Source organism: Centruroides sculpturatus, unplaced genomic scaffold (assembly GCF_000671375.1).
Source record: "Centruroides sculpturatus isolate CEXI.00-Female unplaced genomic scaffold, Cexi_2.0 scaffold128, whole genome shotgun sequence".
In the NCBI taxonomy this organism is placed as follows: domain Eukaryota; kingdom Metazoa; phylum Arthropoda; class Arachnida; order Scorpiones; family Buthidae; genus Centruroides; species Centruroides sculpturatus.
In genome coordinates, this window is record NW_019385268.1 from 385277 (window position 1) to 398285 (window position 13009).

The 13009-nt window shown below is 30.4% G+C and overlaps 1 protein-coding gene across 1 annotated transcript in view; it reads left to right on the plus strand.

Moving 5' to 3' along the window:
- Window positions 1–13009, plus strand: part of LOC111636909 (tRNA selenocysteine 1-associated protein 1-like) — a 47812-nt gene that overhangs the window by 16503 nt on the left and 18300 nt on the right. The window contains exons 3-5 of the mRNA XM_023382296.1: window positions 8764–8861; window positions 9184–9283; window positions 9619–9671. Coding sequence (XP_023238064.1) covers window positions 8764–8861; window positions 9184–9283; window positions 9619–9671 — 251 coding nt within the window. The remainder of the gene's footprint in view (window positions 1–8763; window positions 8862–9183; window positions 9284–9618; window positions 9672–13009) is intronic.

A 13009-nucleotide genomic window follows, 5' to 3' on the forward strand; every position in this document is an offset into this window, starting at 1 on the left:
CGAAAGTCAATTATCCGAAACGTCAATTATCCGAAAGAATTCCAGTCGGAAAATTTAAATTTTCGCCAGTGCTGTGGCGCTGCAATCTTTGGCTATGTCTTGGGCTACTCAAATATTTTACGTTTTTGATACTAAATTAACTTCTGATAATGTATAATTTTTTATTGTTTTTATATTTTTCAATATATTTATTTTGTTTGTACAAAATAAAGAAATAATTTTTAACGATACAATAGTCACGATTATTATTTTAAAAAGTTTACGTTAGGCTTAACATCGATGAAAATTGAACATGAAGCGACATGCAACAGAAAAAAATTTCAACATGGGATAGGTTAATATATTTTTTCGTACATAATCGGTTATCCGAAATATCGATTTTCCGAACAACCCCAGTCCCCAATTGATTCGGATAATCGACGCTCTACTGTAATACTTTTGAAGAAAATTTGAGCAGTGACCATACCAAAAACTATATTCCAAAGGAAAATATTGGAGATGATCTACAACATACCACGTCTTCATATCAAGCCCTGATTGAACAACAAAAGTATATTTCTATAAAAAAAAGAGCAGCCGTGAAAGAGAATCTTTTACTGCAAGCAACGAAAAAATGTTGCAAACCTCAAAATGAAAATTTCCCTCTGCTCAAGTTGGTGATATGTATGAATACAAGTCTGTGATGTCGACCATGGTCGTACAGATGCCCAAAATGTGTTGGTGGTTGTTGTTGGAATAGAACACTGACTTTTATAAATTAGCAAATGAAAATGGTACCCTCAAGCAGCTTTATATCTGTAATCAGTTCATAATTTGTAAAGAAAAGTTACTTTCCATAGATGAGATTTCTTCTCAAGAAATGTTGCTGAGAGAAGCAGCTGCAACTAATAGAAGTGGAGAGTAAGGCTATACACACTGTAATTGCAAAAGAAGTGTTTTGCAACTAAAATTCAGTTGTAAAAGCAAAGGACTTTTGTGCAATTGAAAGTACCATAACAGTTTAAATTGTTGCAATAAATTAGATAGTACTAGCTTACCCGTCGCGCATTGCTGCGATCTCAGAAGAAACGAAATTCAAGTTTCGTTATGATAAAATTAAATTTACATTTTATCATTTTTATTGAAACTTAGTATTATATTATTATTATTATTCATTTTAATTGGGAAAATATTTCAAAGTGTCGTTNAAAACGTTAGAATATTAAAATCTTTTGACTGCTGGAAGTAGTATTGAGGTGTTAAGTGTTGTGTGTAGTATATCTTTCCAGTTTACGTGTGTTAATTTTTTGTCTGATCTAATCAACATTAGCATAAATTTTGAAAATTAATAGTATTTAAATAAGTTATGTGAATCATTGACTTCCCTTGATTTGAAAGCCTTCTGGAAATTTGTTCCTAAAAATGTCTGACCAGAAATGCATGATCTTGCTTTGTGTTTTGTGTGCCGATTCAGTTTCACCTATGTTTGTGAGCAGACATTTTCAGCAATGAGCTTTGTTAAAAATAAGTACCAATCTGTATTGACAGATGCTCATGGAAAATTGCTTTGTATCAACCTCAAAAATCAATCCTAATATTGAGAAACCATTAACTGAAAAGCAAGTTTAGAAACCACATTGAGCAGATTTTAAATTCAGATTCTTTATTTTTTAATTAGATATTAAAGTTTTTTGTTCTCTTTTCAATAAAAAAATGTTTTTAATATTTTCTCTCTTTTAAACTAATTCTAGTGGCTTATTTAATATTTGTTTTTACATATACCTAATAACATATTTTAATGTTTTTTATCTTTGTTTACTTTTAATGTTGTTTAGTTTATCTTTAATTACTAATTTAAACCATATGTATGGGGTGGTAGGATGATGGCTTACCAAAAAATTCATGTCCATTTATAGACCCACCCGTAAAAAAGGTTGGCTACCCTTGCTGTAGACCAGCATTTCTCAAAGTGGGCAATAATGCCCCTTGTGGGCGCTGGAGGCTTTCAGGGGGCAATAGAAGGCTCCAGCACCCACAAGGGGCATTAATGATTAAATATGAATTTTATTTTTTCTCATTGAAACATTCTTTGATCTCAGAAATAGGATATGGGTCACATTCTATCTATCTTATCCATATAATAATGCATGTTTAAACATTATATTTGCAATAACTGTTTAAGATATGCAATAGATGGTAATGTAAAAAGGTAAGTTAAAAATATGGGCACTAGATTTTTTTAATCTCAAAGTGGGTGGTGGTCGAAATAACTTTGAGAACCTGTGCTGTAGACAATTCAGTTCAGAGGACAAATGCACGTGGTCATCAAAGTGGCTATTTATCAGTTGTCTGCAAATCTGATTTAACAAGTACTGTACATAAAATGATATGAACATGGGTAGAAGATTCACTATTTCTCAATTGAAACATTGATGAAAATTTTTAGTTTTGTGATGTACAAAATTGTCTTGGAATGTTTACAGCTTTGTAAACAATTCAAAATAGATTTCAAAATTGCCACAGGTCTGCACACATACAAATTGTATGACTAAAATGGAGAAGGCACTGAGGTCAGCGTTATGTTTTTTTTTTATTACTATTGCATGAAAGTCTAAGAAATGATCTTGTGATAATACTTATGAACACATTATTATAGATAAAACATGGGCTTCTCAAAGCTGCTGTAGGACTCTGGAGTCCTAGAGTAACTTTGAAAACAAAAACACTTATTTTACAATTTATTATGCAAATGTCTACTAGGCTACTAGGACATATCATATCAGTAGGACTTATTATACTGGTGTCTGGGTTCTGCAAATTTAAGAAACCTATTCAGAAAAAACAATTTTTATTTTTCACCTGTTTGATGTCCTGTGAATACTAAAATCTTTCATTTTTATTATTGCTGGCCCATGAAATGGGTTAAAAATAAAGATTTTTTTTTCTGAATAGGTTTCTTAAATTTGCAGAACCTTGACACCAGTATAATAAGTCCTAATACAATATGTCCTAGTAGATATTTACATGATAAATTGTATAAATAAGGACAGAGGCATATCACTAAAAAGGAAGACTTTGGAAGACACACATACTTTGGAAGAAAACCAGCACAACTCAAAATTACTAGTTTAACTGAATATCACTTACCTCCATGAAATAACATCAGCAATATCTTTTGTGTTGTTTAAAGTGCATTCTTAGAGGTAACTTTTCCATAGTTTTTTTTCTTTTAATCTAAATATAAGAAGAAAAATAAAAAATACCCTAACGGTTTTGACTTGTGACACTTAAAAAGATAAATTTTAGCTTTTATGTCTATGAAGGGTAATTAATTGAAACAATAATTAATTACAAGAAAATACAGTCGACCCCCCTATAACGTGCGTTCCTATAACGACAATTCCTATAACGTAGCGAAAAAATTGTAGAAACTTTCGTATAACGTACCTCCTATAACGTCGTTTCGCGAGAAGATTGATAGAGTCTGGACCAATAGTGGATGAGCAGCCGAACTACTTACCTCCGACCCTGCGCCACGCTACGGAGCGGCTAAATTGAGTTTGCTATCGTCTGTTTAGTATTATATATAAATTAGGTACTGTACATATAATTATATATTAATTATATATAAATTAGGTACTGTATATATAATTATATATTAACTTAATTTATTGTAATTTTATTATAATTATATATATGCTTTCTGCCGCCTGGCAACACGCTACGGAGATTTTAGGCTAGTAAGTTGAGTTTATTATCGTCTGCACAGTATGTAAATTAGGTACCGTAAGTCTAATACAGCACTAATTTTATACATTTCTTGTGAAAGAAACACTTCTTATTCAACGGCCATAAAAATTATTTATATTAATGATGTCTCCAAAGGTCAAGTTATTTTTCTGCGAAAAATTCGTTATCAGAAATCGCGGCCGCCGTTTCGTGTGCTGTTCCGCGACGAAAACAAGCTTTGAACAACGGGCGTAGTCGAACGGTACACACTCGGTAAGTAATCCTATAATTTTTTGTTTATAGCATAGTTTATACAGATTATTCCCAAAAAATTATACGTATTTTGGAAATGTTGAGTGGAATTAGTCTAGAATCGGTTAATTTTATAGAAGAAAACCTTTCAAACAGCCTTAGTCCATAAAGTTTCCACCTATCGGGCTGCGATTGGCTCATGTATTTAATCGTTCCTACAACGTAATTTTCGGTTAGCGTGGAACGTATCTAAGCGTTATAGGGGGGTCTACTGTAAGTTTATTTTATAAACATAACACAACGCAAACAAAATTATTTGAACCAAAAAATCAGTTTTCGCGATTCTTTTGAATTGTTTATTCTCTTAATCTAAATTATTATTACATAAAAATCAGTACAGAGAACTTACCCTCCAAGTTACTATAAAAATCAAAGTAATATTTTGGGACTACATTTTTATCGATTAACTGCAACAGTCTGGCCTTTTTAGCCTGTTATGCCAGTTAACTGTTCAAACTTTGATGAACTATGGACAATGTGACAGTGTTCCCCCAATGGCTAGATCAGGTTTTGATAATTCAACGCTGACATAACTGCTCCCTAGTGGCCGAACACTCAGGTTACTTCTGTGACACACTTCCACAAAAATTTACTACATTTTCATTTTGGTTATGATATAACTCAAAAAGGTGAGATTTTTTGATTCTGCCAGTTTTCTTCCAAAGTAGCGATATGAATTAACACTTATTTTACATTCATCTAGAAAAATAAAACATAATTATTGATAATATGGAGCCAGAAATTCATGAAGTTATAATTGCCCAATAAATTGATAGTGATATTTAAGCTAAAATCAGACATCATAAAACATATCAGTCTGTAATTAATGTATTTAGTTTTTTTGTTTATAGATTGTTTTTAGCAATAAAATTACATCATAATGTTATGATGTTAATTTACTCTGTTCAGAAATTTTTATATAGTTTAATAATGAACAAAATTTATAATTAGAAAAAAGCATTAGATAGCCTAGTTTTTACAATTTTATTAAAAATTATAATTTGGTGATTTTAAAGTTATAAATTTTTCTCTAATAAAGTTTCAAATACAGTATTAAACATATTCAGGTAATTGTTATTGCTCTTAAACATCTGATTTATTGTTTCATACATTGAGAAATGTGTCTTACATAAATATGCATTTTTGTATGGAGCAGACACAGTAGTAGTAATCGGTTAGGATTTTTAAGCATTTTGATTCTTGACTCAAAGTTTATGTTTAAAAGAAGGGGTGCAAGAAAATGCATGTAATAATACATCCCAATATCCTGGCACACTATAGATGCTTCATTGCTGCACTGAGACATTCAGACTTTAAATTTTGTACTCTTTGTCATCTGACACACTTTTAGCCATTGCTTACAAATATTGGTATTTTTTTATCACTCCAAATTGAGTGCCTTGTTCAGATCCCCAAGGAAGATTCTTTTTCTCCATTTAAAAATCTATTATTAAATATTTTCTATGCATTATTTATTATTCAAAATATTAGAGAAATTGTATGACATTGTATCATAAGCCTTGATATGTTTCTCATTACAGTAGAACCCCTCTAGTCCGCCCTCGGCTAGTCCGTCACTCCGATTAATCCGACCGTGGTTGGAGTCAAGAAACTTGTCCCGACTCGTCGGTGACTCACTGTCCGTGGCGTTTTTCTGTGTTTGTTACAGTATATGTTTTACATTGTGTGTACATGTACAGTTTTGTGTGTGTTTTCAACATGTCAGGAGTGAAACGTAAACACGTTACTCTTTCATTAAATGAAAAATTAGCAGTGCTACAAAGACTGGACAAAGGGGAAGATTGTTTATTTTACTTTTTTCTGATAATCCGACCTTTTTTGCGTTCCAACCATACCCCCAGTCCCAAAGGTGACAGATTAGAGGGGTTCTACTGTATATATAAAAAGAATGAACAATTTTTTTGTGTAAACCAATATGGGTATACCTACAATGACCATACGTCCTTTATTTAAGAAGACAGTCCTTTATTTCACTGCTCTGTCCTTTAAGTTTATTTATTTTCTGAAATAGGCATTTTGTCCTTTATTTTGTAAAGTTGACGCAAACTTTAAAAAAAAAATTTAATAATATATTGAACAAGTTAGTTTTGTGTACGCCATCACAATCAGTGTTGCATTGTTACATAGAGCGCAGTAGTGCAGTGTGTCGCCAACCAAATGGCCCAGTGACAGTACCAGGGGGTGGACACTCTTATGGGGATTTTTGTGATAGTTTTTTAACTCTCTAGTTGGTGGATGATACACTTGTTAATTAAAGCTAAAGTTAGTTGAAAGAAAAAATGAGGGGTTTCTTCCTATTGTTATTAGAAAAGTGGTCTTAGCATTAGAAAAATCAGAAAATATACAAGCCAAAAAATTCAATGATGCTGTGTACACATTTTATCAAACGTGCATAGATTATCTAAATGATTGGGACATGTTTTTTATTGAAATAGAGGTGTTTGAATGGGTCACATTATGTGAAATCCCTTTGTGGGCGAAGGTAGAGGAAAGCTATATCTTTATTTCGAATCATTGGTCCGTAAATATACTCGACGGTGAATTATTTGATGAAGTTTCATGTGTAAAAAAATATGTCACAAACGAAAAGATCGACGAATGGTGACAGAATAACCAGCCCTGCCATCAAAGGTGGATTGAGATTTTTGAACATTTTACAGCAGAAGAAATTGTTTTCAAAAACGTTTGTAAAATCGTAGAATTTTTTTTGTCTTCCTGGATCTAATGCCCCCGTTGAACGAATATTTTCATTGCTGAATAATATGCGGACGAATGAAAAAACCCATTTAAAAGTAAGCACATTAGAAGCATGTATTTCTGTCAAATACAACTTTCAAATGAACTGTATGGAATTTTATGACTTAAAGTGTGAAACGGCGCTATAAAAAAATTAATTCTACTGAAAAGTATCAAAATTAATGTTATTTAAATTTTTACAATATGTGTATGTGTAATAATTCAGATTGTTTAAAATTTTAATGTATGCATTGTTGTATGCTACTATTTTCATAATAAATGTTATAAACTTATGAATTTTATAAGGTATTTTTTGATTTTCTTCAATATGTCCTTTATTTTCCCCCAAAAAATATGGTCACTGTAGGTATACCTCAAGTTACATTGTTCTTGATTATACGTCGTTTGTCGAAAAAATATATGGAAAAATAAAAATCAAGTTTAAGTCATTTTATTTGACTTTACGTTCATCCACCACAAATATTGAAGTCGTAATATCACTAGAAAAGTGTTAAAAGTGCATAAAATCATATTAAAATATGTACATTTACAGTAAATGTTAATATAATGATAATAAATCCTAGAGAACGAAACATGAAAACATCTATGACTGTGTTGTCTTATTTAGTGGTCTTTAAGAGCTCAATATTGGCGTTTTCCACAGTAGTTTCAATATCTACTGTTTGGCGTCATTGTCCGTGCCACTCGATATTAGTAAATTTAATATAAATTAGTTTATTTTCTACTGTTGCAAGATAATTTTAATAACTGCATTTGTTGTTTAACTTTACAAAATCATCATATTTTATAATATCTTAGAGCAAACTACATTCACAAATAAGAGTCTGCAATGTACTGTAAACATTGCCAAATTGTAAACATGTACAGTACTGTACATGAATTCGTAAATTTAGATATGAAATTAATACAATAAATATCGAAAAACAAAATAATATAAAAAGGAATACAAAATACGGTAATTTCCTGCAATACTGTTACTATATAAAAAATGTTTACACATTTTTTATATAGTAACAGGTAACATTTGTCCGTCAAGCTAGATCTGTAGATCTCACACTTCTCTGTTGTGGATGCAAGCGTTGGCGAGTGTACCTTTGCAATGATTCTGGCCTCCTCCCATTTAACTATGGATCCATCTGTTTGTGCTATTTTTGATAACGCTGTTGCATATCAGCTCTGCAACATCATACTTATGCTCCTTCATCCTCATGCTAAGGTTTCTATTAGTGACTCCTAAGTATTCTTTATCCATTCCTAACTGTTCGTTCTAATAGAAACCTTAGTGTGAGGATGAAGGAGCATAAGTATGACGTTGCAAAGATTGCAGCATATTGTTTTTAGTGAAAAATTTTGGTTCTGTTTGAGAATGGACAACCATTGCGTTAATGTGTAGGATTGCTGATGAATACTGATTCCACTCTTACTGTTAAGCAATACTTTCTCTCCATTGCTAGTGTGTTGGTTTAGGAAGCCATCTCTTGTGACATTTCTACACATCTAAAGTGGGGTCAGACTTAATGAAAATTTTATTTGCTATTAGCATTTCCTGTTTTTGTTTTCTTTATCTCATTCTTACCCATAAAAATAAGGCTTTTGCTTTTTTTGTAATAATTATTATAAAAAAAGTTTTATTGTACCCCACAATTTTAATTTTGAACTATACTCTAAGTGTTTCCTCCTCTCATAATTTATTTTTAAACAAATATTTTCTTTTAATAGAGAAATTTCACATAATTTAACAAAATTACTCCTTTTAAGCTTTTATTATTATTTAAGTTTTGTCTTGTAATATAATTTAAAATTATTGGACTTTCTTTTTGATTCCCTTAACCTCCTGAATGCTATAAAAGTTGTACAAGAGTCCTTGCCAGCTTTTTGCATTAAATATGTTAAAATATAATTATTTTAAACTCTCAGGAATATTTTTGACTGTATTATAAAAAATTTATTATTTTTATTTTTTAGCTGGAACCATATATGGATGAAACTTTTCTGAAGCAAGCTTTTACATTAATGGGAGAGAATCTTGTCCATGCTAAAGTCATAAAGAACAGATACACTGGGTATGTTTTTGTTTTAATTGTAAAGAAAAGATTAAAAATTTTCCAGTTATCAGATAAAGACTTAAAATTCTGTAAAATAATTTTATTAAATTTTTCAATAACATTGAAAAATGTTTTTTGACATTAGCCAAATTCAAGCACAATTTTTTCGTTGGTCAGTTTGAATCCTTAAATAAAGCAAGAGGTGATAAGTATCAGATGTATGTCTAGTATTAATGATAGGTTTGTTGTAGATTTTTTAATATGATGTCATAATTTAAATAAAAGAATACATATAGTAAAAAAAATTATAAACTAAGAATATAAATTTTGATAAATTTAGATTGCCGATGGGCTACGGATTTTTGGATTTTGGTGAAGAACAGACTGCTCAGAGAGTCTTGCATCGCTGTAATGGAAAGACGATTCCAAATGCTTCTCCTGTAAGTATACGTGATTATAAATTTTTTTATATTAAATATTGTTTGTTTCTTCTAGATATAAATCCAAAATGAACAGCTGTGGACTGAAAGAATGGGTTTGCTTGCATTAATAATAGCAATAATTTGGAGTAACTTTCTGTCTCTCTAATAGGCAAACAATGGAATTACCAGATATTCTGTTATGTATGAAGTGTCTGAAGCTGTTTGAAACATAAAGGTTTTCTCTTCTGACTGATTGATAAATCCTTTATTAAATACAATTGATTCAAATGTGATGGAATGAAATTTAAGTTTTGTCCACAGATAATGAAATTCTTTATTTTTTATTTTTTTAGCCCAAGAGATTCAAGCTGAATCATGCAAGTTATGGAAAAGAACATTTACAGCAGTGAGTATAAAATATTTTTTGCAGTTTCTTTTATATATAATAGTAGTTTTATTAGATGTTTAATTTACCTTTTTACATAAATTAATAAGTATTTATAATTTTATAGTAATACAATATTCATTTTAATACAAAATATCACATTTTAAAAAAAAAGTATAAAATTGATAGATTTTGATATTCTGATCATTGTTTTAATTTACAATTCTTTTATGTATTGGAATATTAATTCATAAATTTGATAGATTTGATTTGTTTTAAATAACAAATATTTGTAGCATTAATAATAGAATTTATTTAATTATTATTGTTTTTATTGATGAGAGAATTTTAATTAACTTGATTAAAAGTTTAATTTGTAACTGGAAAAAACTTGCTAAAATTTGAAGAAAAAAAGAATTTATGAATATCTTCTATTCTCATAATGCAAATGTAATCTAAAATGTTTGTTTTTGAGATGTTCAATTACTTCAAAAATATTGTCAATTTTGCATAGAAAATATCTTCATATAATTCTTAGCACTTTCTAAGAACAATTTTAGTAAATACTGTTATCTTAAAATCTTTATGCTAATTTGTTTCAAGTCGTTCATATTGTAAACATTACTGTACATTTTGTGCTTCAATAAAAATGGACAAGAAAATCAGGTTAATAGTTAAGGTAACTAGACCATTCATACCATTTAACCAAATATGTAGAAAGAAATTAAAGTAGAAATGGAAAGTTTGATTTAATACAAAAAAATTAATTTGAAAACTTAATTGTTCTTTGTTACTTAGTTATTAGCATCAGTAATTTTTACATGTAAGTAAAAATAATTAAAATTAGAAAAACATTTTTCTGAATTTTTGTGAAGAGTGATTTGCATATTATATAAATTACATATTAAATAAAGTTTTTAAATGAAAACAGTGAAACTATATTGAAATGTTAAATGATAGTGTTGTGCGTCTAATTACGAAGTGGACCATAAATTAACACAACAAACATCTCCAGATATTAGCTAGTGAATTTATTTGTGGATTCACAAAAAGTAGAACAAAATGATACATGCATTCAGTGTTCAGCCCTGAATTAACACAGAACCAACATCAGGCATCTATTGGGTTGGCAACTAAATGATTTTGGATTTTAAATAAGAAGGAAAATTCAAAATTTTTGCTTAAAAAATGTAACTTTATTCGATTAGTTATTGTCCATTTTTGTCAATGACCTTTTGCCATCTTTCAGGCAGTGTCATAATTCCATGTTCATAAAACTTCTGATTTTTTCCAGCAAAAAACTGAATTAAATGTGGTTTTACATCATCAGCATCATTAAAAATTTTACCATTTTAAGGAGTTCTGCATGGAACGAAATAAATGGTAATCTGAAGGTGCGAGGTCAGGGCTATATGGTGAATGTGACAACATATCCCAACCTAGCTCCAATAATTTTTGGTGAGTGACCAAAGATGTGTGGGGCTTTGCATTATCATGCTGGAAAATAACAATGATTTACCAATTCTGGCCGCTTTTCTTGAACTGCATCACTCAGTTTGGCAAGTTGTTGAACGTACACATTTGAATTAATCATTTGGTTTCTTGGTAAAAGTTCAAAGTACAGAATTCCTTTATAATCCCACCAAACTGACAGCATAATCTTTTTTTTTTTTTTTGGTGAATCTCAGCTTTTGGTGTTGTATGGGCTGGTTCATCTTGCATCACCCACGATCTTTTCCGATTAACGTTATTATAAACTATCCACTTTTCCTCGCCAGTAATCAGTCGTTTCAGAAATGGATCAATCTCATTGCATTTCATAAGTGAATCGCAGATGTTAATGCGTTGTCAAATGAATTTCCTTAACCTGATGAGGGACCCATAAATCCAGTTTCTTGACATAGCCAAGCTGTTTTAATTTTTTTTGAATGCATGTAAGCAATACATTGAGTTTCTGTGCAATCTCACGCGTTGTGCTATGGTGATCTGAATTGATAATGACTTTGATATGGGTATCATCAACTTTAACTGTACAGCCAGATCGTTGAGCATTTTTCAGTAAAAAATCACCAGAACGAAATTTGGCAAACGAATTTTGACACTGCCTTTCTCTCAAGGCTTCATTCCCATATACAGCACATAACTTCTTGTGTGCTTGTGACGCGTTCTTGCCTTTTCGGAAATAATACAATAAAATATGTCTGAAATGTGCGTCTTGTTCTTCCATTTTTAAATTGGGATAAAACGAAACTAAATAACTAATTGATACAAATTTTTTCATGATTAAAGGTGGAAGTTCAAACAACAAGAAAACAATATAGGTTAAGTGCTTTGAACATGATGACAAAGCAAAAAAATGTGCTAAGGCCACCTATTGACAAAATCTGCAATCACTTAGTTGCCAACCCAATAGAAAAAAGCACGTTTGCGAGACAAATGCTGCAACAACTTTTGTAAAGGTGCACGAAGAGAGAGAGAGCACCCCCCTCTTGGTAGTTTTTATTTAGAATAAAATAAAACAAAATATTGTCTGCTGGTCCGAACAGATAGCATGAAGCATAGTGATAAATCATAACAAAATTTTGTTATATTGAAACATGTTTAAAATACCAAAATGTTGGAGAAGTTATTAGAAAATGAAACCACTTGCACCTTTAGAGCAATAAATATAAAGCTTCTTGGGTTCCTGATTCAACTTGGGTTTGAGACCTCAGAGTTGCAAGCCAATGCCTTTATTGCCATAATCATCTGGCCATCTGTTGTCTATAAAAGTTTATCAGCACTGTCTCGAAGAAACAACTAAAATTTTAAGTAGAAGTAATACTGATAATCTCATTGCTCTGCAGAATATCTATTGCAGAAAGAAGTCTGTAATTTTTGATTGTATTGTGTGTATAATCAGAACCTTCTCTACCAATTCTTGAACTGTCACACAACATTCTACTATGCTGTCTGGCACATCTTTTTTATTTTATCACAAAATGATAGGCTTTGTGTCTTCATAATTGCACTTGAAATTGTAATGTCTTTCAAGATTAATATTAAACACAGTTACAATTTCCTTTTTGATAATTATACTGCAATAACAGTACACTATAAACTTTTAAAGCATTAAACGTTATGCTGGAATAGAAAAAAGGTGTTTGTTTATTGTATTTAATTAATTCCAGTAAGCATTTATTTATTTATTTAACTATAAACTAAATTGGCAATTACTAAAATTAATTTTATCAAACATCTATTGATGATGATAAGGTAATTTGTATACTTAGATTTCATCATAATGAATTATTTTCATAAAGGGCTGAACATTTAAGTAATATTAAGCATTTTTACATCAAGATGCATAGCAAAATGGG